Below are 26,023 nucleotides of genomic sequence, written 5' to 3' on the forward strand. Positions count from 1 at the left end.
AGGCAGGGAAGAATCAATGCAGGCTTTTCATACCAATGCCAATACCAATTATCAGTTAATGCTGAGCAGTTATTGATGCTCAGCGTGATCTCCCACTAGTGAGCACAGACACACAGAATCACAGAATTGTTGAGGCTGGAACAGACCTCTGAGATCATCAAGCCAAAGAATGGAGGAGCAGAAAGCAGACAGAACGAGTGAATTCACTTCATGAACTTACTTCTTTCCCTTCGTTCTGCAGCTTGCGGTTGGTGTCCGTCACTTGATTCTGTGGGGATGAAGAACGAAACACAGCTCCACGTTAAACAGGACAACTTGTATCACACACACACAAAAAAAAGGGAAGAATTAACATAAATCCCCTCATTTTCCACACAATCTTCCCTTGCATGGAATAAAACTGTTGTTTATTAGGTGACTTCAGTCATCACTCTTCCAGCACACAGGATTCCGGCGGCCCCACAGCAGTTTCCAGGATTTTCCTCCCCACTGCTAGACTAAAGTAAAAGGCACCAGGGATTAACACCCTTGCCATGGCAGCCTCAAAAAGCTGCCACCTTAATGTATCCAACTTGGTAGCAGATGCTCAAGTGGATTCTCATCTTAAAAATAATTTTACATGAGTGGTAGTGGCAGGACGTAAACCTGATGGAATTACATTGCCTCTCCTCAACACCAAAGAGATTGAGGTTAGCTTTTTAACTCCTCAGCATCACAGCAAGGAAAGAGCTCTTCAGCATGGGCCTTGCCTATAAAGTTCAAATAGCTTCTTTCACATCCTCAGATGCATCTCTGTCATGGTCTGGCTAGACCAGAACCAATTCTGCTCAGGGATTTGACTTCTCAGCTCAGGCTCTGCTCACTAAGGCACTTTCTGCACTTCAGGGCAGGATTGCACAGCCAGCAGCTGCCCCTAGCAGTGAGAAGCTCATGGGGAAAGCTCCTGCAAAGGCCTGGACTGCAGAAAGGCGCTGGCTGAGACTTGTTCCTAGGCACACCAAGGGCACTGCCACATCTTTTGTGCCACCTTGGGGTGCAGGAAGTCAGAGGTGGCACCTGCAGAGAGGAGCGGATAGGACAGGTGACTTTCAACTGACCAACAAGGGATTGCATCCCATCAATGTCATCTTCAGGATCAAGATGAGTGATCAGCAGGGTCAAGCCTCTTTTTCAATGGCCAGTGTCCAAGGAGGACTCTGTTCTGCCTCTGATCCCAGTCCGAGTGTTCCTGAATCCAGCTCCCGAATCTGGTTCCCATCTACTGCTGAGTCCAGCCTGGGACTTCCCCAGTGCCTGCCTCCAGCATCAGAGGTGACTATGCTGCCCTCACTGCCATGAGGGTTTGGGTCTGGATATTGGTTTGTATCTCTTTGTGTCTATTTCATTGGATTGTTCTCATTTCCATCCCAGCTGCTTTAGTTTCTTTCCCACCCCATCACTCTCTGTCCCTTACTCCCTTTCTCTTCCCTTTAGGAAGGCAAAGGGGTTCATAGAGAGCTTCTGGCACTTGTCTAGTGGCCAGCCCAGCCCCAACCCTGGACAATCTCCTACTAAATCCCTCCTCCTGACTGGTATAAAAAGGTGTATAAATACCTGGTATAAAAAGGGTCCATATTTTCCTTACTAAACTATTTTCTCTATTATCCTATCCAGATGGGGTCACAGCACAACAATTTCTCACACTACAAACTTGTAGGCTCCCCGGACTACAAGATCACCACAGGTCAGCCCTTCTCTGAGTCAAACTGATGCTTAGAGCTGTGAAGTCACACAAGAAGAACAAAAATAATTTGTAAACTCATCAGGATAAAAACCAAACAGCTTACACACTATTTAGACAACAAGCAGAAAGATGGCTTGGGGGATTCTCCTGAACATTCATTCAAGTGCAGTCAGGAGGAGGTTTGTAAACAGAGATACCATCTTCCAGAGGCCAGCTGGGATGGCCAACAGGAAAGCTTCCAAGCAAACATGCCCAGCTTCATGTCTGTGGCAAAGCCAGGCAATTATAAAGGCAAATATGAGCAGAGAAGGGCTCAGAGTTCAGCTGTCTCACCTCAACCTGACACCAGCATGCCCTGAAACTGCTTCTTTCCACAGCTACCCAGGTTGTAAATATTCATCCCCAGGCTTGTCTCTGCAAGATGTTTCAGAGGTTTCTAGTTTGACTGAAGCTCACTGTAAGGTGGAAGCTGCTGCTGGATACCATCATGGAATTTTATGACCCAATTCCTTGTGTGTGTTTAAGAGTTCTGTTCATTCTATAGGCACAATCAGAAACAGAGGTTGGACAGCAGCATGAGCTGCAACACAGCACTATCAAAGTACCACAGAACGGTTTGGGTTGGAAGGGACCCTTGAAGGTCTTGTAGTCCAACCATTCTGGGACATCTGCAACTAGAGCATGTTGCTCAGAGCCCTGTCCAACCTGACCTGTTACACTTCCAGGCATGTGGCATCTCCCACCTCCCTGAGCAATGTGGGCCAGTGTTTCACCACCACCAGTGTCAAGAAATTTTATCCTGCAAGTATATTCAGGAGCAATAGATGCCACAAACCAGTCCATGATCTTTGTTTTCCAATGCTTCCCAACAACTGCAGAAGCCAGCTCAGTGTTTAATGAATTTCTCTACAGGAATGTCACTTGATGCTCCCCAATTATCCAACAGAATGTGGGTGTTGCATGCAGCAACAGCAATAACAGAGCAAAGCAGGACAAGCTTCTAGGTGGATTCAGAAGACAACAGCTATCTCCTTCCTTTGAGTGCACCAAGAGGCAGTCAGCTCAGAGAGGATGGAAGCTTTGTATCCATAAATTGAATCATCAAATAAATGGTGTTGGAAGAGACCATTCAGTTCACCTGTTAACCCAGAATGAGGCCACCACTAAACTGTGTCTCTCAGCACCACAGCTACATGGCTTTTAAGCCCCTCCAAAGATGGGGACTCCACCACTGCTTTGAGCAGGCTGGTGCAGGATTTGGCAACCCTTTCAAGGAAGAAATTTTTCCTCATGTCCAACCTAAACCTCCCCTGGTGCAACCTGAGGTAATTTCTTCTTGTCCTGTCTCTTGTTCCATGGGAGAAGAGACCAACCCCTACCTCACTCCAACCTCTTTTAGGGAGTTGCAGGGAGCCAGCAGGTCTCCCCTGAGCCTCCTTTTCTCCAGGCTGAACAATGCCAGTTCCCTCAGCTGCTCCTCCCTAGAACCTTCACCAGCTTCACTGCCTTTCTTCAGGCACGCTCCAGCACTCTTCAATTTGCACTCCAGCACGAATCAATAAAATTGATTCAGGATCCAATTTGTTTCCTGCTGACTATTGAAAGGTATCAGCCAACAATTATCTCTGACACTGGTCCAAATTTCCCCAGGAGGTCTCACACTGAGAGCTTGGTGTAGCTTCAATACCAACACTGAGAAGCTGGTGTTAAAGAGCCACGCAGCCTCACAGGCTTCCTCTTGTTTTAACGCTGCCCATGTTGGGTTTTTAAGCTCACCACGATGCAAGGAGAGGACTCATCCCATGATCTCCCTGCAGACCCTTTTCTCTACAGCATCTGCAGCACATTGCTCCTGCAGTAGCTCCAGCTCTCCTGGCTCCTTGCCCTGTGCAAAAACTGCTCATTTCCTTTATGATGTATTGAGATTTTATGAGCAGGAGCACAGCATCTCTTCCAAAGATTATTTTATTTGCTTATATTCTGAAAATCCCACCAGGAAAAAAGGAATCCATGTAGGGTAATTTAAAACTGCTCCTAAAATAATGCCAAGGCTGTTCTAGTCTTCTATTAAAATTACATATCAATCCCACTTAAAGCAGAAAAGGAAGAGTATATCCTGCCCTTGCACACCACCAGTTTTCAGGGAGCAGGGGGGAGGGGGTGTGTTTTGTTTTGTTCTTAAGGTCTACATCTATAGATTGGGGGGGGGGGGAAGAGGTGATTATTTATCTAGACTCTCTGCAGACACACTGAGGCTTTTCAGACAAGGAGATTTGGTAATCTAAGACAGACACACAGCGAGGGGGAGCAGACAACAGGTGGGCACATGTGAGGAACGAGACGCTGGGAGCACACAAGGGGCTTAGGGGATGCTCAAACCGTTAGTTCCTCCATCTGTAAATGGAACATGTGGTACAGAGCAGGGCTTTGGTCTGAGGGCTTTTCAAGATCACTCTGCTATCGTTTAGAGAGTGTCAGAGTGATGAGAGAGAGGTGCAAAGGGCGCCGGAGAGGAATCCTGGGAATGGACCTGAGGGGCACCACCGTGACCCTGCCTGGCTGTGCAGACTCCATCCCTGTCCAACACACACCTACTGCTGATTTCCTGCCAGGGAGGGAGACTGTGGAGCCGTCCTTTGAGTCAGCAGCTCAGGAACTTCCCAGTCCGGAGGGGGCATACAAGGACTGGATTTGTTATCCACCACTGTAGCTGTTCTCCCTCAGTTAAGTCCTCTGGGAATACAGTGGGTACCCAGGTGCTGTTAGCTCAAAGAATCACAGGATCCTTTTGGTTGGAAGAGACCTGTAAGAGCATCCAGTCCAACCGTTAACCCAGCACTGCCAGGTCACCACTAAACCATGTCCCTCAGCACCACATCTAAAAGGCTTCTAAACACCTCCAGGACTGGGGACTCCATCACTACCTTAGGCAGCCTGAGCCAGGGCTTGACAACTCCTTCAGGGAAGAAATCATTCCTCATGCCCAACAAACTTCCACTGGTACAACCTGAGGCCATGTCCTCTTTTCCTGTTATTTAGGAGAAAAGACCAATCCCCACCTGGCTCCAATCTCCCTTCAGGGAGTTGTAGAGAGCCAGAAGGTATCCCCTGAGCCTCCTTCCCTACAGGCTGAACAAACCCTTTCCTACAGGCTGAACAACCCCAGGTCCCTCAGCTGCTCCTCACAGGACTTGTGCTCTAGACCCTTCACCAGCATCCTTGCCCTTCTCTGGACACACTCCAGCACCTCAATATCTTTCTTGCAGTCAGGGGCCCAGGACCACACACAGTACTCGAGGTGAGGCCTCACCAGTGCCATGTACAGGGGCAGAATTACATCCCTAGTCCTGCTGGCCACACCATTCCTGATACAAGCTGAGATGCCTTTGCCCTTGCATGCCACCTGGGCACACTGCTGGCTCGTGTTCATTTTGCTGCTACCTGCAGGGCACTCAAAGAGCAGCACTGTCGAGAAAAAGGCCAAGATCAAGTGGAGAATGAACAGCTGGAACAAAACATGCTCCTGCCAGTGTGACCCATGGAAGATTCCCTGGAGAAATCCTTACAAAGAGGGCTCAGCATTTCTCAGATGAGCTTCTGTGTGTCTTTTTCCCATGTGCCATTTTATGGATCACATAGCAATGGAAATCAAGAGAGATCCTGAGGGGACGGCGATGGACTTCACAGCGTGCCACCAACAAAGTAGCTCTCTGCAGAATGGGAAACAGCAACCAGCCTCTGCCAACAAACAATGTGGGATTCTTGACTAGAAACAATAGCTTTAAAAAGAAAGAAAAAATAAAAAAACCTTAGCTACAACTTCTCTCATGGTATTTCCAATGGCCTCAGCCTGCAATCAACTGCTGGATGAACCCTCCCTGTGGAACATGCTGGTGTAATAGTAAGGCTGCTTCTAGTGCTAGGACAAACCCCTCCATGAAGGTGTTCCTTTGTTTGGGGGATAGGAACTTGAGTGTGTAAGGCTGGAAGCCTGCTAGGAGATGCCAGAGATAGCTTTAAAGGACTAAACAGACACATGAAAAGCAGCAGTGAGCACAGTGAAGGGGGTCTGAAAGGATCTTTGGGGATCATCTAAGCCAAACACCCAGCTGAAGCAAGGTCACCCACAGCAGGTTGCCCAGGATCATGTCCACGTGTCTGGAATCTCCCCAGAGGAGACTCCACAGTCACTCTGGGCAGTCTCATCCAGTGCTGAAGAACTTTCAACAGCAAAGAATTTTGTCCTTATGTTCAGATGGAGCCTCCTGGGTTCCAGTTACCAACTGTCCTATCAATCAGTGGAAACCACTGAGGAGTCTGGCCCTATCCTCTTTACCCCTGTCCTTTAGCTATTGATCAGCATTAACCAGATCCCCTCTCAGGCTGCTCCTCTGCAGGCTGAACAACCCCTGGGCTCTCAGCCTTTCCTCCTCACAGAGATGCTCCAGGCTCCTCAGCAGCTTTGTAGCCTCTGCTGGACTCTCCCCAACAGTTCCCTGTCTCTCTTGAACTGGAAACCCAGGAAAGGCTTAGTTTGAAGCATTCTTGCTCTTTTAATGTACCACTCTGCTCCAGTTTGTCCAAATGATTGTCACAACTCAAATGACCACTCTACTGTAGCAGGCAGAATGAAGATGAGTATTTCTCTGTTTTTTTTTAACTAGTGGAGAAGTGCTGTGGATAAACAGCCAAAAGGAGACATTCATATGGTTTCACCCAGTCCCACAGTGGATGAGGTTGAGTTATCTGGTCCTGCCTGGGGCCCCAAGAAGGGCCACTGAAGAGTCAGATGCTCCAGACGTAGACAGTTTTCTCTTACCTTCAGTTTTTGAGCTTCTCCTCTAACTTTCAGCAGCTCTGTGATGGAGTCCACAAAGCCCTGGTAATGGAAGTTGCACATTTTCTCAATCTCACGATCGTGGTTCCTGATTCTTGCCTCCAGTTTCTCCATGAAGCGTCCGTGTTCTTCTCCATCGTAGACAGACCTAGAGGAGAGGCCAGAATTGGTCAGAGTTCCAACGTGTCTTCCTCTTCACTATTTACAAGAAACACCCAAATAGGAGTTAAAAAAAAAATAAATCCTCCTGTGACAAAGGGGCAGCTCTGACTTCTATTTGCATGCACCAGGCACTAAACTTAGGGCTGGTACAGGAAGATTTCCAAGCCTTCTTTTTCCACCCCAATCCCAGCTTGACATTCCCTCAGAGATCATAACATGGCCAGAAACACCAAATGATCTAAAACAAAGCCTTTGTCCTTCACCTTTGAGCTTAGTCACCTCTCACCACTATCAGACAACAAAGCTGGATACAGCAGAGGGCAACAGAAACATGCGACAGAAGATGATAGAATCACAGAATCGGTTAGGTTGGAAGAGATCTTTAAGATCAATCACACTCAACCCTTAACCCAGCACTGTCAGGTCACCTCTAATCTATGTCCCTCAGCACCATATCTAAAAGGCTTTTAAACCCATCTAGGGATGGGGACTCCACCACTGCCCTGGGCAACCTGGGCCAGGGCTTGGCAACCCCTTGGGGGAAGAAATTGTTCCTCACGTGCAACCTAAACATCCCTGCATGCAACTTGAGGTGAAAGCTTGATCCACTGAGAGTAAAGTCTTCAAAAGGGGACTATATTGCCTTCTTTACTCCAAGGGAGAAGCTCGCTGGTGCTAAAGAGATATAAGCTCCTAAAATTAGAGGAATGCCAGCTTTAGCACCACGCTGGTGGCTTCTCCTTGGGACTCTGCGGCAGAGTTCTGTCGGGGAAATACGAAAGCTGGAGGCAGATCGCCATCTAGCGCTGCACAGCCTCCTTGCAGCTCACGAAGCACCAAATCACAGAATCAAACACTGCTTCGGGTGGGAAGGGATCTTCAGAGGTCACCTAGTCCAGTGCCCTGCTGTCAGCGGGGTCAGCTGCGACTACAGCAGGTTGCTCAGAGCCCCAGACCACCTCATCTTTAATGCTTGCAGGGAGGGGATGTTGACCACCTCTGTGATAAAACCAGGGAAGTTGTGTTCTCATTCAAACAGAAATTAATTTCTGGTCAGGACAGGTGTCAAATAAACATGTTTGCATTCAAAGGAAAAGAACATCAACATTTACAGAGACATCCAGCAATGGTGGGGGGGGGGGGGGGGGGAAACACCTCCACATTACTTAGAAACAATAAGTGAAGTTCCCTTTGGAGATGGTTAACAACTCATAAAGGCCTGATGACTTCAATCATTTTGTTATACTATTTGGACAAGGGGTAACAGTTTCAAGCTGAAAGTGGACAGATCTAGATTAGATGCAAGGATGAAATTCTTCACTGTGAGAATGATGAGGCACTGGCACTGGCTGCCCAGAGAAACTGTGGATTCCCCAGTCCCTGGAAGTGTTTAGGGCCAGGTTGCACGGGGCTTTGGGCAGCCTGGTCTAGTTGAAGATGGCAGGGGCATTTGAACTAGATGATCTTTAAGGTCCCTTGAAACCCAGCCCAATCTGTGATGCTGTGATTATTTTGTAGCCAAACTCTAGTGCAAAAAGAAAAGGCTGGGGAGAGGCAGCATTTGAAATCCCAGCATCTTCTGAGTCAGCCCTAAGGCTGTCTTTAAACAAACTCTCTATCTTCTCTTTGGAGCTCCTCTACTCCTCCACAGCCCTCCCTCCGATGCATGGCCGCATCCTTCGCTTGCACACTCCCTCAAAGACAGCAGCAAACAGGCAATAGCCAAGCCAGTCCCAGAGTAAAGTGCAAGGCCCTCTGAAGCTGCAGAATGCAAACTCCAACACATTGGCATTCAGGTTCTTGCTCTCTGCCAAACACTATCCTCTGTGTGGACTACGTTGACCATGCAGTGACTCTTAGCTGAAAATAAACACCACAGGGACTCAGTTTGATTCAAGAAGTAGAAATCTTTTCCCTGCAATCACACCAAAACACTCCTCAAGGCCCCAGCTGTGCCATAGTGCTCTTCAGTTTGCTGGCTCTGGCAGAGGTTTGCCTTCCTCAGCTGTTTCTTAGCTGCCCAAGCTACAGCATCACTCACAGAATGGTTTGGGTTGGAAGAGACCTTTGAAGGCCATCTGGTCCAGCCCCCCCAAGCAGCAAGCAGGGACATGTGTAACTAGAGCAGGTTGCTCAGAGCCCCAGACAACATGACCTGAGGTGGTTTCAGGGATGGGGAATCCACCACCTCTGAGCATCCTGGGCAAGTGCCCCCCCCAGCCTTGGAAAACCATCCTTGTGGTCCTATGCCCTCGATGTCTGAGCACTGTTTTCTCCCCAGCAAATGCCAGCTTTGAGACCAACTCTGGCTCTCACCTGATCCATTCTGAGCAGCTTCATTGTATGTTTCTTCCTTTCCAGGATTACCACACCTGGGTCTTGAAAATTCCCACTTCTTGCCTACCAAACCTTCAGGACACCCACTCCTGTCTCTGGATCTACAAGTCTCTGCAGCTGTTTCCCTTTACCTCATTTCTTCTGCCTATACTCTCTGCTTCTAGCAACACCTCTCCTAGTCCACACACTAATTACAGCCTGATGTGGCTCTTCAGTTAAGTGTCCTGAAGTGACCAGGAAATTCAGATGACATTAGAAGGTGATGCACACCACAAATTCCAGCAGGAAACAAGCATCTTACATGTATGGCCATCAATAACCATGACTGCACAAAAGCAAACAAAAATGAAAATCACATTTCCTTGGGGCTGTTCATTCCCTTGGCTGCCAAAAACAAAGCTTTGTGACAATGCTATAGAAAATGAGCCTCGAGGCTGCTTTTCTTTTCCTCCCCTCTTTGCTCTTAAAAAAACTGCTAGTCAGATAGCTTTAGGAATTAAGTCTCCCCCACAAAATGCCTTTTGATGAAGGATAGTCTGAGCAAAGGAGGTTTGTCCCACATGCACTGATCTCCTGACTGCTCAAGGCCTGTGCTCAGTGGCAGATCTGCCTGGTTCCCACTTTTAAAGCACACTCACTAAACAAAACCATCTCAGATGACTCAAAAAACCTTCTTGCATTGCATTGTTAAGTTTCACAATTCACACACACACACAAAAAAACCCACCCCATGTTTTGTTGTTTCATTTTGGGGTTTGCTGTTGGTTGGTTTTTTTTTCTCCAAAAGGTCAACTGGAAAAATCTTTCCAGGAAAAGCCACAACAGGCAAATGCATCAGGAGTTCCCATCTGCAGCCCTGTGTTGCCCTGTGGAGCTCATCCTCCAGAGCAGGGGCAACAAAACCTGCTCCACGCCAAGCAGCCAAACCACTCCTAGTGGGGATGCCACAAACATGGACCTCTGGCACAGCCAGATGCCTCTTGCATCTTCCAAGCAGCAGAGAGGCTGCTCCTGCAGAAGCAGGATGTGTTGATGGTGAACTTTTCACACCTTCATCCTCCTCCTGCATCCCAAAGCCTCACTTGGCTCTGTACTCAGCCCCCACGCTGCACTGGAGGCACTGCTATCCCTTCAGCATCCCCAAGAGAAAAACCTGGGGAAAGAGCAGAGGTGTGGGGAGTACAGCCCAGGAAAAGACTGCAACAGACTGCAAGCTCTGCTAAACAATCACAGAATGGTGGGGGTGCAGGCATCTCTGGAGATCATCCAGACCAGCTCCTCTGATAAAGCAGGGACATGGCAGCTGGTTACCCACCATCACAATATCCAGGTGGGTGTGGAATGTCTCCAAAGAAGGAGACTTCACAACAAAAGATTTTCCTCATATTCAGATGGAACCTCCTGGAACCACTGGAAAGTGTCTGGCCCCATCCTCTTGCCCCTCTCCCCCCACACTTCAGCTGTTAAGAAGCTCCCCTCTCAGGCTGCTCTTCTCTCCAGGGGTCTCAGCCTTTCCTCCTCAGAGATGCTCCAGGCCCCTCAGCATCTTCGTAGTCCCCTCAGCTGGGCTCTCTCCAGTAGTTCCCTGTCTCTCAAACTGCAGAGTCCAGAACTGGACACAATATTCATTAGGGTAGAGTAAAGGAGAGGAGAACCTCCCTCAAACTGTTGGCCACACTCTTGCTGCACAAATCTCCTTCAAACATGGTCAGAGGCAGGACATCTTAGTTCTGCCACCAAGCACCTACACAACCTACATTCTCTCCAGACATTTCAGCTGCCTGTTCTCAGGCTGGCAGGTTCTATACCAGACATCATAATAAACATGCCAGAGGAGCTTAAAGCCATTGCAGATGCATAAATTAATGCCAGAAGACACTTAGGGACTAGCTCTGCAGGTCCTTCCCATGTCTCACACTCAACTGGTTAAAAAGGGGGCTTCAGACAGCCCCAGAGAAGGCCAAGCCACAAGGTTGACCCCTGTAACTTCATTCCCAACAAGAGCTGCCTGCAGGAGAGGGACTCAGAAATAACCTAAATAAATTCAGCTGAAAAGTACAGAGAAGGGAACTCTCTGGGGACAAAATGAAAGAGATCTGGAACAATGCAAGGAGGACATTCTGGGGACAGTGGAACAGAAGTGACTTGCTTTTGTTTTCAATTAATAAGTGGAACAAATTCCTGAGTCTGTTGTGGACTTCAATTTTACTTTATTTTTTCTAGCCCTCCCCCCCCTTTAAACTTCTGTAGTGGTTTGAATCCCTCAGAAACATTTCCTTCTCATTAAGCAACATAAAAGCATCAGCAGTTTGTTTAATCTTATTCTAACTTTTGTAATAAGCAAATTGACTTCTGAGCAATGCATTAACAAATAAAAAGAAAGAAAGAAAAATTCAGGAGTGCTGCAAGAGCTCCCCAGGGGGAAAAAAAAAAGGTCAAAGGAAGCTTGCAAGAGTGGTACCTGGTTAGCACACAGGAGTCAGAGAGGCTTTGTCTGTGCACTGACAGCATTTAGCAAGTGGTCCCCCAAAGACACCTCCTTTACTTGCTGTGTTACACCTGAAGTTATCTCAGTGGAAAAGCAGGTGTAGAGTTTCCCTTTTGCTTACATTCTGCTGATTAAACAAAATTTAAGCCCACTCTGTTTCACCCTCAGAGGTCACAGAATGTTAGGGGTTGGAGGGGACCTCTGGAGAGTGAGTCCACACACACACACACCCTGCCAAAGCAGGGCCATAGAATCCAGCACAGGTCACATAGGAATGCATCCAGATGGGTCTGGAATGTCTCCAGAGAAGGAGACTCTGAACACCCCGGGCCAGTGTCTCACCACCCTCACAGTGAACAATTTCATCCTAACATTTCATCTAATTCTACCCTCTTCCAGTTTAAAATTGTTACCCCTTACCCTGTCTGTCATGACACCCCATCATAAAAGTCTCTCCCCTTCTTTCCTCTAGGTCCTCTTCTAGTACTAGAACCCTGCAGGAAGGTCTCCCTGAAGCCTTCTCCTCTCCAGGCTGAACAACCCCAACTCTCTCACCCTGGCCTCACAGCAGAGGGCTTCCAGCCCTTCCAGCATTGCTGTGGCCTCTTCTTGCCCTGCTCCAACAGGTCCCTGTCTGTGCTGAGGACTCCAGAGCGGGGTTTCAGTGCTGCACAGCAGAGGGGCAGAATCCCTTCCCTGCCTCTGCTGCCCACACTGCTGGGGATGAGGCCAGGACATGGTTGGCTCTGGGCTCTGAGCACTTGGTGCCAGCTCATGTCCAGCTTTTCACCCATGAATTACAGCAAGCCACATGCAGACACTGCTCAAAAACCACCCTAGAAATGATGCCACTTGTCAATGGCTGGTCTCTACCAGAAGGAGCTTTTCAACAGGGCTTCTGCATGTATTTGTTGTAGGGCTGTTTTTCTTCAGTGGTTTTATTACCAAATTGGAAAATACAAATGCAAGCTGCACTTATGAAACATGTTGGTAACACCAAAGCAAAGGAAGTCAGAAGCCTTCTGGAAAGCAGCAGCCAAACACCTCGAGAAATTGGAAGTGTTTCCAGAAGTCAAGAAGAATAAAGGTCAGCAAAGGCAAATTCATGGTGGTGGTCCAAGGAAAGGCCAAAATCAGCAGCACAAGATGAGAAGGAAGGCAGAAGAGACAACAAACTCTGCACCAGCCATGGCACCTGACTCACTGGCTCCCAGAAAGCCAAAGCAATTTGGTTTAGATTAAGAGAACATGGGAAGCTCAGAGCCATGAAAAAATTCCTTTGCTATGTTCAAAAGGGAAGAAGATGAGAAGTTCTGCAGAGCTGTCAGAAAGGTGAGAGCAGATCAGTTTGCAAAGCCACTGCCAGAATGAGAAGTCTACCTGAACCACCAAAACCCAGGAAGGGTAAACCTCTGTACTTTAGAGCACACATGCAGGCTACAGGAGAAAGAAGAGAGAGGAAGAACCAGGTACAAGTCACCAATGTTTTTAGAATCATCATTTTTTTTTTGGTTGGAAGGCACATTTAAGATCATTGATTTTAAACTGGGGAAGAAATTGTTGCTCATGTTCAACTCAAACCTCCCCTGACACAACTTGAAGCCATTTGGGTGCTTTGGACTGAAGACATGCAACTGACACCATTTGGGGGGCTGATTATCCCCTTCTTGGAAAGCTAATTCTCTCATCACTTGACATAGAAGTCAAGGTAAACACCACACACACTGCCCCATCTCTTTCACGGAGAGACCAAAAGATGGCATTTTGGCCACGCTTTACTCCCAGTTCCCAAGGCATTGCAAGATGAAGATCACCTCCAACACAGTTTGGGAGACAGGAATCATAGAATCAATAAGGTTGGAAGAGACCTCAAAGATCATTGAGTCCAACCTGCCACCCAACACCTCACAACTACTAAACCATGGCACCAAGTGCCACGTCCAATCCCCTCTTGAACACCTCCAGGGATGGTGACTCCACCACCTCCCTGGGCAGCACATTCCAATGGCCAGCAACTCTTGCTGTGAAGAACTTTCTCCTCACCTCCAGCCTAAACCTCCCCTGGTGCAGCTTGAGACTGTGTCCTCTTGTTCTGCTGCTGGGTGCCTGGGAGAAGAGACCAACCCCCACCTGGCTACAGCCTCCCTTCAGGTAGTTGTAGACAGCAATAAGGACTCCCCTGCGCCTCCTCTTCTCCAGGCTAAACAACCCCAGCTCCCTCAGCCTCTTCATAGACCTCTCCTCGAGACCTCTCCCCAGCATCTTTGTCCCAAGCACTTACTGCAGGACACCAAACTTCTTTTGCTGTACTTTACCCCCTATTAGCAGCACATGAAAGAGGAGAAAAACAGCTGATGATGAGAGGGCAAAAAAGCACCATCCCAAAGCATCTGCACACTGGATTGCTGGTGAAAGAACAACGTTTTTATACACTCTATGGAATTAATACTTCAGCCATTACATCTCTGAAAGCAGATTAGATTACCACATAAAAATGTTGATGTCTGTGCCTGCTATGTTATTGCCCAAGAAGTTGTCCTGCTAGCAAGGTTCATTTTGTTGTTTTATGCATTGTTTAAAACAAGCTGATTCATTCTTTTTGGTGCATTCTTGGCTTTGAGGCCTTGGACTCTCCTTTCTGCTGTGAAGTGATGTTGTTGTAACACCCAATAGAGGCACAAACGATGCCCAAGACAGGCCTGATATTAAAAGCACTGCATTACCAAACCACACCAAGGGCATTAAAACTGACAGCAGCGTGATTGAGAACTTCCCTGCTCCAAGCATGAGCACCACACAACTGTTTAGGTTGGAAGAGACCTTTAAGATCATCAAATCTAACTGCTAACCCAGCACCACCACTAAACCACAGCCCTCAGCACTACATCTACAATGGCTTCTGAATCTCTCCAGGGATGGGGATTCCATAACTGCCCTGGGCAGTCTGATATAGGCCTTGACAACCCTTTGGGGGAAGAAATTGTTTCTCATGTCCAACCTAAGCTTCCCCTTGAGGCTGTTATCCTCTTAACTCAGGAAAAGAAACCAATCTCCACCTGGCTCCAATCTCCTTTCAGGGAGTTGTAGAGAGCAAGGAGGTCTCCCCTGAGCCTTCTCTTCTCCAGACTAAACAACCCCACTTCCCTCACAGACTTGTGCTCTAGACCCTTCACCAGCATCTTTGCCCTTCTTTGGGCACACTTCAGCACCTCAATGTTCTTTTTGGAGTGAGGGGCCCAAAACTGAACCCAGAATTCCAGATAAGACCTTACCAGTGCTGAGTATCCCTGTACTCGGCAAATCCTCTTTTAGTCCTGCTGGCCACACTATTGCTGTTGGCCTGCTCTGCCACCTGGGCACAGGCTGGCTCAAATCCAGTGCCTTTTCTCTCAGGCAGTTTTCCAGTCACTCCTTCCCTAGCCAGGAGCACTGCATGCATCAGCACCATTGCAAGAGGATGGCAGCAGCCACAGTGGGCACCACATGGCCTGACGTCTTGCTCCTGCACGGTCTTTCAGACCAGAGCAGCAGCAGCTTCTCTGCCTCCATCACCTCTATGGATGGTTTGGTACATGACAAAGCAGCACTTGACACAGACATCCCTGTTTGGCAGCATGTGGTGCTCGGCAGCACCAGCTTCCCCTTGCACAAGAGGGTGGTTCCTAATCAAGGTCAACTGAAGGTCTTGCTCACAGGCACAAGTTGAACAAGACAGCACAACTCAGCTCTCCAGTGCCAAGTTATTGTGTCAAGAAGTTCCTGGCTGTCAGCAGCAGACAGATTTGTGCTCTGCACACAGCTTTGCCAGTGGAAAACAGCTTTCTAGCAGCTCCTGTTCCTGTCCCGCTCACAGCTTCTGCCTTCCTGCCACAGCCCTTATACCCTCTCCCACCCCAGTAGTGCCCCAAAACAGCAAGGCTACTTCTAAACCTCCTTATAATGGTGACCAATTCAATCAAACCAGATTAGGATCCAGAAGAAACAAGGACTTTGTGGCAGAGATAAGCATCTTGCTGACCCAATTTCTCCCACCAGCACAGCCCGTCAGAGGAGGCCTGTTCGCATTTACCTCCTGATAATCACTTTCAAAAGCTCATGTGCAAGTCTCACATCACAAAACATGTAGGCTTCAGTAGCCTAAATTCAGGCATCCTTTGAGATACCTGCCTGGGATACATCAGCCTGGTACAGAGCTGAGAAGTCAAATCCCTGCAGAATTAGCTCTGGTCTAGCTCTAACCAGGACCATGCCCTGAAGCTCTGCTTTCTATAGACCATCTGAAGCTCTTTGGAAATGACCTGATCTTAACCAACGATGTCCTAAGCCCTGGAGCTAAAAGAAACCTCTCTGGCCCTGGGTACTAAACCCTGTCAGAGTTTTAGAAGAATTCCAAAGAACCCAGCCCAACTTTCACTGGTGGCAACAGGCAAATTCTTATTTCCTTCCTTTGTACAAGATCAGGTCTTTGGTTATAAAATACCCTAAAGCCTTCTCAAGTAGCATCTATGACAAGAAAGCACTTTGAGGCTATACATTACTAGAAAACTAGAGCCACCACAAAACCACAGCCATCTCCAGGGTAGAATGCAGCTACTCTGTGCCAGACAAGATTCTAAAGGAAACGAAGAATAATTACCCTAATTGAAACTATAATGGAAGAAGTCAGTTATGCCTCTCTTACAGAGCCGATTTCAGATGATAAAAGACATGAAGAGGCAGAGCTTGAACAAATTAGCGTTCAGCCTCCAGAAGAGCCAAGCAAATGTAAGGAGTAACCCAAAGGCAGGCAAGCCAGAAGAGCTATAACAAACATGAATGCCCCCAGCTGAGGCAAGTATGGAGAGAACTGGCCATGGGCAGAGCTTTCAACTTCCCTCCTCTTCCTGCGAGCACAATGGAAACAATTCCCCCAAGGACAGGAGCGATGCGTCAGCAGGCCCTACACTCTCAGGCTCTTTCAACTTGGAAGGACAGTTGATTTGCACCATGTGCAGGCTAGGAATGCTCACTAGAAGGCAAGTGAGATAAATTTCATCCCATCCAAGCTGGTTGACATTAAGAGGGAGATGAATCATCTTTACAATGCCTGTAAACAACAGCGTTTGAAGAAGGAAGGGCTCTAACGATAGAGCCTGGGCGTGCTCCCTGCCCAGGCCCTTGCCGGACCTCAAGACCATCTGTGCTATTGTCAGCAAAAGTGTCGAAATCAGGGAGCTGGCACAAACCCACAGCAAGCAGAGAACATCCATGTAAAGCCACCACAGATGTTCTAAACTCCCTTCTGCTGCACTTGCAATGGTGTTCCAGCACATCTGATCTTCTAGGACAGGCAGAGGCTGTGAGGAGAGGACACACTCAGGAATGGAGCCAATGTACTTCAGATGTGCAACTTACATCAGACAACAGACAGTTCAGTGGAGTCACAGAACCACTCTGCTGGGAAAAGACCTTCAAAGCCATCCAGTCCAACTGCTAAGAAGAATGGTGGGGCTTAGAAGGGACCTCTGGAGATACAGTCCAACTAGTGGCAACTTCACAAAGCTAACCAAATGGCAAGCCCTGCACCTGAGGAGGAATAGGAAGCCCCAGGTGCCACTGCATCTGAGCAGAAAAAGACCTGGGGGTTCTTCCAGGCAACATGCTGACCATGAGGCACCACTGTGCCCTTGCAAAGGTGGCCAAAAGATTCCTGTGCTGTTAGGAGAAGCATTAGCCAGCAGGTCAAGGGAAGTTATCCTTCCCCTCTACTCAGCACTGGCGAGATGTCTGGAAAGCTGCGTCCTCATACAAGACCCCTAGTACAAGAGAGAGCTACTGGAGAGCCCAGTGAAGAGGCATGATTAAAGGATTGGAGCATCTCATACAAGGAAAAGCTGAGAGAGTTGGGACAGCTCAGCCTGGGGAGGAGAAGGCTGAAGGGGGAAAATTCTCTATCACTGTATATGAATATCTGATGGGGATCAGGAAGGTAAAGAAGACAGAGCCAGACTCCTCCTCCTGCCCAGTGACAGGACAAGAGTCAAGAAACAGAAAACCCATTAAATTCAAGAACACACTAAAAAAGGGGGGAAGGAGGGGAAAAAAACCACACAAAACAGGCAAACTTTATTTTTCCCTAGTGTGAGGGTGATCAAACACTGAGACAGATTGGCCAGAGGCTGCAGTCTCCTTCCCTGGAAGTATCCAAACCTTGACTGCATAGACATTCTTATTTCAGGGGTAGGACTAGGTGATCCTCTCATGTCCTGTTCGGCCCCAGGCATTCTGTGATTCTCTGGATATATGCATCAAAACAAAAAAGAAGCAGCCACACAACTAACAAAAACCAACAAAACATGTTGGCAATCAAAGGGGCCCAGCAAATTGTTCAGCTGATGATGAAACAGATCACAATGTAACAGAGCTGCTTTCAGATGCTCTTAGCCAAACAGAAATATTGCCAGAGAGAAATAAAGTCAGAGCAAAACATTACTTCTGAGCTAGACTGAAAGCTCTTTTAATCAGTCTGGCATTTTAATAGCTATGTCTTTATAAACTGTATCAAATACTTCAATGTGACATGAAGCTACCTCCAAAGGTCTGGATAGATCTGCTCCTGGGGGGGAGAAGAATGAGGTGAAATCAGGAGAACATAAAGAAAAAGACAAAAGGGAAACATATTTTTTTCCTTGGAAGCTGCCAGAGGACTGGAACAGGCTGCCCAGAGAGGCTGTGGAGCCCACAAAACCTGTCACACATTCAGGACCATCACAGACTTCAGCTTTCCTGCAGCTTCTTCACACACACAGCTCTGGCCCCTGGGTCTAGGCAGACCAAGCCCCCTCTGCCTCAGGAGGAAGGAGCTAATATTCCTGCCTTCAAACACTTGGAAGAAGCAGCAACAAGGAGTGATGAGATGTGGTTTTGCTTATTCTGGCACATAGTTCACTTCTTCATGCCTCAGCTCTAACAGATTCATACAACAAAACATCAGAAGGCAACCAGACACTGGGAAGTGATTTTCCATCACGCCACTGATAAGCATTTCACTACCAGAAAGCTTCAGATTGAAAGCATGTCTTCACCTTCAGCATTTCATACACTCACTTGACCTGAGTTACACAAAGGCTTTGCAATTCCAACAGGAGCAGGGCTACACAGAGCTGGGTAACAGAAACACAGGTCACTTGCCTACAAGCACATCAGAATTCAGTTAAAGAACAGAAAAAGTGACAATAGCACACACAGAGCTTCCTAACTGCTGCACAGACACCATCCTGCAATGTATTTTCCCTTGGAAGCAGACATCCTGGTGATCTGCTGTGCAGCTTTGTAGAGGGAGGTCAGCTCTCCAGATTCCTCACAGAATTGTTAGGGTTGGAAAGGGCCTCAAGGATCATCCACTTCCAACCCCCCTGCCATGGGCAGGAACACCTCACACTACAGCAGGTTGCTCACAGCCACATCCAGCCTGGCTGCAAACACCTCCAGGCAGGAGGCTTCCACCACCTCCCTGGGCAACTTGTGCCAGTCTCTCACCACCCTCATGGGGAAGAACTTTTTCCTAACATCCAGTCTGAATCTACCCATCTCTAGGTTTTTTTTTTCCTATTCCCCCCATCCTATCACTCCCTGACACCCTCAAAAGTCCCTCCCCAGCTTTCTTGTCTTTCTTAAGACATTGGAAGGCCACAATTAGGTCTCCTCAGAGCCTTCTCTTCTCCAGACTGAACAACCCCAACTATCTCAGTCTGTCTCCATAGCAGAGCAGCTCCAGCCCTCTGCTCCTCCTCGTGGCCCTTCTCTGGACACCTTCCAGCACCTCCAGATCCTTCCTGTAATAGAGGCTCCAGAACTGGACACAGTACTCCAGGTGGGGTCTCATCAGAGCAGAGTAGAGGGGGAGAATCACCTCCCTCTACCTGCTGGCTATGCTTCTCTTGATGCAGCCCAGGATGCAGCCCACGCTATACAAAGGCTTCCAGGAGGATGACTTCATGTGACCCCCATAAGCTGACAAAATAAAAGGTAGTAGGAGGTGGTTTTGTGAACAGATCTCTCGCAGTGTTGATTGTCAGAGGCTGGCTTGCCTTCCAAAACAAGATAGATTCAACCTTGCCTGGGAGCTCGTGCAGGCACTTCTCCAGCTCCTCCTGCTTGTCTGTTCACAGACTGATAAATGACCGGAGCAGACTCAGCTGAGTCAGGCCAGTCCTCTGAGCCTGGAAGAGCTGTTCTCCTGCCACACTTTCCTTCAGGAGAGAGCTGCAGGGTATGGGGTGTTTCTGTAGTGGAGCAGAGACATGCAAGTCAGCACCCAAGCTACAGAAGACACCCTCTGAAAAGCCATGGAGCCAGGAGCCTAGAAAGGGCTGAAGCAGCAGTGAGGCAACATGCTCTAAAATCTTTCAGCCTGCTGTTTATCAAAAAGCAGCACAATGAAAACAAATCTCATCCAAGATGTGCTGACAAGAGCTTAATGCACCAGACACAAAACAGAGCAGCAGCACTGGGCCAAGAACTAGAAGGAAGACACTCCTGTCAACACCAAAACTGAGCCAAGTAGGCAGCAAAGATGACCCATGGGTGCTCAAAGGCTCTCCCCAGTTACAGGGGAGCACATACCAAAAAACATTTTGCTCCTCAATTTGGGTGATAGTTTCATAGTTTCATAGTTTCATTCAGGGTTGGAAGGGACCACAAGGATCATCTAGTTCCAACCCCCCTGCCATGGGCAGGGACACCCCACACTAGATCAGGCTGGACAGAGCCTCATCCAGCCTGCTCTTAAACACCCCCAGGGACGGGGCCTCGACCACCTCCCTGGACAACCCATTCCAGGGTTTCACCACTCTCATGGTGAAGAACCTCCTCCTCACATCCAGCCTGAATCTCCCCACCTCCAGCTTCATTCCATTCCCCCTAGTCCTATCACTACCTGAGATCCTGAGCAGTCCTTCCCCAGCCTTCCTGTAGGCCCCCTTCAGATACTGGAAGGCGACAATTAGGTCACCTCGGAGCCTTCTCCTTAGATCCTTAGAAGGACTTCAGGGCAACGATTTTAGGAGTCACACCAGCTCTGGGTTACAAACTCAAGACAAATGGGAAAACCAGAGGTTGGCTGGGACATTCAAGGAAATTTGGGGAATAAGATTGCTCATGGAATGCTCCAAAGTCCACAAACACACACTCCTTGCTAGCCCTGGGCAAAGTTATGGCCAAACCAGTATGTATTTAGCTAAAGTCCACACACTGCCAGTATCCATGGACTCACAGAATGGTTTGTATGGGAAGAGACCTTCATAAAAATCACACCTCTGCAGCCAGCAGGGACACCTGCAACTAGATCTGGTTGCTCAGAGCTCTGTCCAACCTGCCCTGTCATGTTTGCAGGGATGGGGCATCCACCACCTCTCTGGACAGTATTTTCAGCCAGCAGAGGGGAAAGAAAAATTATCTAAACAAAAGATTTCAAAGCCTGAGAAGCTGCATGTGTCAGGTAAGAGGTGACCGAACCATTGCCAGAGCTGCCGGGGGGGGTCCCTTGGCCTGAACATCAGCAGCCATCCAGGGGGCTTTCTCACCAGCTCTTCCACAAACGCCAGCTCGGTGGCTGGTGGCTCTGCAGCGGGGCACTTTGGAAGCAGCAGACGCATACAGTCAGGTCATTCGGAGCCAGAGAGACAACTAAAAGCCGAAGATGATGCCAGCCTTTGGGCCAGCAGAGCTTTAAGTGGCACCGCCACCCTGTGTCGCGAAGGCTGAACTGCACTGGGGTTCGGCTTCCCCAGAAGCACAGCAGCTGTCAAACCATGAGTAAGGCACTTCCCGGCGTGAAGGCAGCTAAAGCAAGGCCAGCTTCACTATCTGGAAGGCCTCAAGTTGAACTCGGCACGCAGAGAGGCTGAAGCCAAGGATTTCACGCCGATGCGCGATCCAGGCTCCAAGAGCAGAGGGTTTAGCAAGAGCTGAAGCCAGACGTGGAATCAGCAGGAGAAAAGTTTGCTCAGACAAGTGAAACCTGAAGAGCAGAGTTACCAACAGCCATCTGGAAACAGCACATCCCCTGGTTGACTAAGCTCAGCTCATCCTTCCACAAGAGCTCGCTGGGCTGGCAATGAGGACAGCTGCTTGCGAGCATCAATTCCTGCCTGTAAGGATGCATACAAAGCCTGTGTTCTGTAGCACTCCTGGAAGTATAACATTACCAAGGGTAACTGTAGCATTCCTGGAAGTAAAACACTACCAAGCATATCTCAAAACATTTGTGTTTATTTCAGGATCAGCAGAGTTGAATTGTGTGTATGCTCAAACAGGAACTTCAACCAACCCATGCACTTAAACACTCTTATCAGAAGCTACCACAACACCTCACAAACACCAATCTGTCTGTTTCCCCTTGAAGGGAAACATCCCACATTTTACAGCCTGGCAAACACAGGCACAGAAGAGCTAAGTGAAATGCCAATGGCCACAAAACCAGCTGAGGCTATGCCAGAAATCAGAGAGCTTCCAGCCACCAGGTCTTTCCCCAGGAGCACAGCAAAGCCAGGGAACCTTTAACTGCACCACATTAGGACACCGAAAGTTTCAGACCATCAGCCAGGCTAGTTCTCCTCTGACCCATCCCTACAGCACAGATGTGCAGCCATCAGTTATTCCAGCCTGCAAAGCATGACAAAACACCTGTCAGCTTTGAGCACAAGGAACTGAAGCATGAAGCTGGAGCAGCCCCAGGCTGCTGCATCTCTCAGCCCCAGGCTGCTGCATCTCTCAGCCCCAGGCTGCTGCATCTCTCAGCCCCAGGCTGCTGCATCTCTCAGCCCCAGGCTGCTGCATCTCTCAGCCCCAGGCTGCTGCATCTCTCAGCCCCAGGCTGCTGCATCTCTCAGCCCCAACAAGCACTGCACGTGAGCTACGCGAGTCCCTCAGTGGGACAGGAGAGCAAGTAAAAATAGGTTATCCCAGACTCCTCCTGCCATTTGGCCTCCAATATCTCCCATGAAAAGTTCCTTCCCCTCATCATCATCTCACCAAGAGCAGCCCAGCAGAGAACGACTTGGGGGTACTGGTGGGTGCAAAGCTCAACATGAGCCAGCACTGTGCATTCACAGCCCTGTCCTAGGCTGATCCCCAGCAGTGTGGGCAGCAGGGGCAGGGAGAGGATTCTGTCCCTCTGTTGTGCTCTGCTGAGACCCCAACTGCAGTGCTGGGGCCAGTTTTAGAGTCCTCAGCACAGACAGGGACTTGTAGGAGTGGGGGCCAGAGGAGGCCACAGCAATGCTGGGAGGGCTGGAAGCCCTCTGCTGTGAGGCCAGGCTGAGAGAGTTGGGCTTGTTCAGCCTGGAAAAGAGAAGGCTCCAGGTAGACCTGGTAGCCTTTTAGTGCTTGAAGAGGCTCATCAGAAAGCTGGGGACAGACTTTCATCAGGGCTTGTTGTGACAGGACAAGGGGTGATGGGTTGAAACTAAGAGAGGTATTCAGAGAGAAGGAAGAAATGTTTTACAGTGAGGGTGGTGAGACCCTGGGCCAGGTTGCCCAGGGAGGTGATAGATGCCCCATGGCTGGAACCATCCCAGTTCAGGTTGTTTGGGGCTCTGAGCAACCTGCTTTAGCTGCAGATGTCCCTGCTGACTGCAGGGGGGTTGGACTGGGTGAGCTCTAAAGATGCCTTCCAACCCAAACCATACTGGGATTCTAAGTGCATGATAGCAGAGGGAAAATTAGGAGGATGACTTCATATTTGCATGCAAACCCAGAAGCAAGTCAGCCTGGTTGGTGTGGCAGTGAGATATCTGCTCATTCTGCAGTTTTTCAAGTGCTAATGATCCAAGAACATACAGCAAGCTTGCTCAATCACTGCAAATAAATCAGAAGTTATTTTATTGGCAAGTGAGCAGCGAGGAGCTGAAAAAAGCTACAGCAGGAGCAATCCTGCATAGCTACCAGAGAAGGGAGCTCAGTCACACACAAAAATAAGCTGTCTCTGGCTTGAAGAGGAATAACATTTGTTCTGAATGTGTTTTACAAAGCTCAGTGAGGAGTGCAGTGAGTGCTTGTTTAGGCTTCAAATCGAGCTAAAGCACAATATCTCAGCTTAAACCATCCTTTCATTCACAAAGAGAGTGAAGCTGTTCCAAAGCACAGCAAGCCCCAAGTGCCACTTGACCCAGCCTAAAGAGGCTGTAAGACATTTCCCCACCACCACCACCTCCTATTTTCACTGCTCTGGGATGAGGTAACAGGATTTGATCTAAGGCCAGGCAGCTGCGGGTGCTCAGAGGCCAAGAGAGCAGAAAGCAGCTATCAAAAGAAAACAATTATTTACTTTTTTTTAAAGAAGAATTGTCAAGCTCCTCCCCAGGAGAGCCTGCAAAGCACAGTGCTAACACACCAGATACCAACTGTGCCGACAGGAGCCTCTTCAGTACTAAGCCACACGCTGGGAAATGGTTTCCAATCATTCAAATGGAAATAAGGAGCAAAAGGAGCTGTTATGATCAGGATGTTGTTCACTTGCAGAGGAGCTAAGGGAAGATGACTCCTGTGTGCACAGGCTGGATTGCTCCAGCTGTCACAGCTCTGCACAGAATCCCAGCTTGGGAGGGGCTGGAAGGTTCTGCTGGGAACCATCCAGTCCAACCCCCCTGCTAAAGTGGGGTGACCTTGAGCACGTTGCCCAGGATCGCATCCAGGTGGGTTTGGAATCTCTCCAAGAAGGAAACCACCACCTCTCTGGGCAGCCTGCTCCAGGGCTCCAGCACCCTCACAGTAAGGAAGTTTTTCCTCCATGCTTAGCTGGAACACTTCCTGTGTTGTATTTCCTGCCTGTTGCACCTTGTCCTGTTGCTGGACATCACTGAAAAGGGTTTGGCCCCATCCCCTTGCCTCTGCCCCCAACCCTTTAGCTCTTGCTGAGCATTGCTCAGATCCCCTCTCAGGCTGCTCTTCTCCAGGCTCAACAGCCCCACGGGTCTCAGCCTTTCCCCTTCACAGAGCTGCTCCAGGCCCCTCAGCATCTTTGTAGCCTTTGCTGGACTCTCTCCAGGAGTTCCTTGCCTCTCAAACCAGGGTGTCCAGAACCAGAAATGAAAGAAGAAATGCCTTGACCCATCTTCACTACTGCCTTTTGAATCTTCCAAGTCAGTGCTTGTGGACTTGACTTGATCCAGCTGGACTGATTTCTTAGTTGCCTTAGTCTATTTGAAGAACTCAATTAACCCACTTTTTACTCCAATTAAGCCTTTTTCCTTTTCTTTTATCCTTTTTTTCTCCTCTCCCACTTCCCTTGGGAGGTCACAATTAGAGGATCTGGGCAGATTCAGGCAGCTCTGCTGACTCAGGGGATGCCACATGGTACAGTAAGGCCACTCCCTAAGCAAGGGAGGGAAGGGAATAGCAGATGATGAGCATAAGCAGATCTTGGGTTGGATGAATCACCTTGGGATATGGCACACAACTAAGCATCCACACACACTTGATATGTCTGATGCTGGGGGGGTTACACTGAAAGGAAGCATCCAGGTTCCATGACACTTTGTGCTTGTATTGCCAAGGAAAAGAGCAGAGAAGAAGGAAAGGTTTTGTAAATCAGTATGAGACATCAGTATCTGGATGATGACAAGGCTTTTCCATAGCACCAGAGCCAGCTTGGTGGCCCTCCAAGAACCTGACAGGCACCAAGGCAATGAGTTTAGCAATGTTGAGCTGGGGAGAACGGAAAGCAAATACACTACAGAGATAAACAATCCCACCAGGGAGGCAAAACCCACCACCACCAGTTCCAAAACAGCAGCAGGAATGCTATAGGAGAGAAAAAGCCCTACACAATAAACAACAATCCACACTGTCTAACCTCAGTTCTGCAAGCAAAGGTGAAAGAGATACCATTTTAGGTCTTTCTGAACTCCTTGCAGATATCCAAAAGTAACGGATAAGCAAAGCTGCAGCCAAGCAAAATGCAGCACTATCCAAGCCAAACATTACAGATCCTTGGCAGTGCTGAGCTAAGGGCTGGACCTGATGATCTTAAAGGTCTCTTCCAACCACAAGGACCCTGTGATCCCCATCAGACAGCGTGGCTGATGAAGGCAAAATGCTAACATCTTTTTCTTAACTACAAAGAAAATCTCCTTTCCCTTCCTGCCTGTTTGCAGGTGAAGACATCCAGAACATGCTGCTGAAGAAAGCCAAGCCTATGCTTTGTGATGGAACATCTCTCATTTAAAGGCTGTGTATTGCAATTAAACCCAAGCACAGGCTTCTTAAAAGCAAGCAAGTGATGAATCTGTCAACAGTTGACACCGCCGACAATTCATATCAAAGTCTGACTGTCTGAAGGCAGGGGCTGAGCCATTAGCAGTAATGGTTTCTGCCTGGAAACAGATGACATCTGAGGCACACTGTCCTTCACATGCTTTCTGTGCTCAAAAATGAAGTGCTCTGGGAGAAAGCAGCCATTCCTGCAGCAAGGAAAACGTCACTTGTCCAAAAATCC

The 26,023-nt window shown here is 48.5% G+C and overlaps 1 protein-coding gene across 6 annotated transcripts in view; it reads right to left on the bottom strand.

Annotated features, from left to right (window-relative positions):
- Nucleotides 1-26,023, bottom strand: part of EXOC6B (exocyst complex component 6B) — a 281,602-nt gene that overhangs the window by 226,522 nt on the left and 29,057 nt on the right. For all 6 annotated transcript variants that reach the window (XM_068149414.1, XM_068149412.1, XM_068149413.1 and 3 more), the window contains exons 2-3: nucleotides 6,543-6,708; nucleotides 221-268 (exon numbers count right to left, since the gene is read on the bottom strand). In XM_068149414.1, coding sequence (XP_068005515.1) covers nucleotides 221-268; nucleotides 6,543-6,708 — 214 coding nt within the window. The remainder of the gene's footprint in view (nucleotides 1-220; nucleotides 269-6,542; nucleotides 6,709-26,023) is intronic.

This window comes from Melanerpes formicivorus, unplaced genomic scaffold (genome assembly GCF_026170545.1).
Source record: "Melanerpes formicivorus ecotype bairdi unplaced genomic scaffold, bMelFor1.0.p_v2 SCAF_18, whole genome shotgun sequence".
Taxonomy (NCBI): Eukaryota; Metazoa; Chordata; class Aves; order Piciformes; family Picidae; genus Melanerpes; species Melanerpes formicivorus.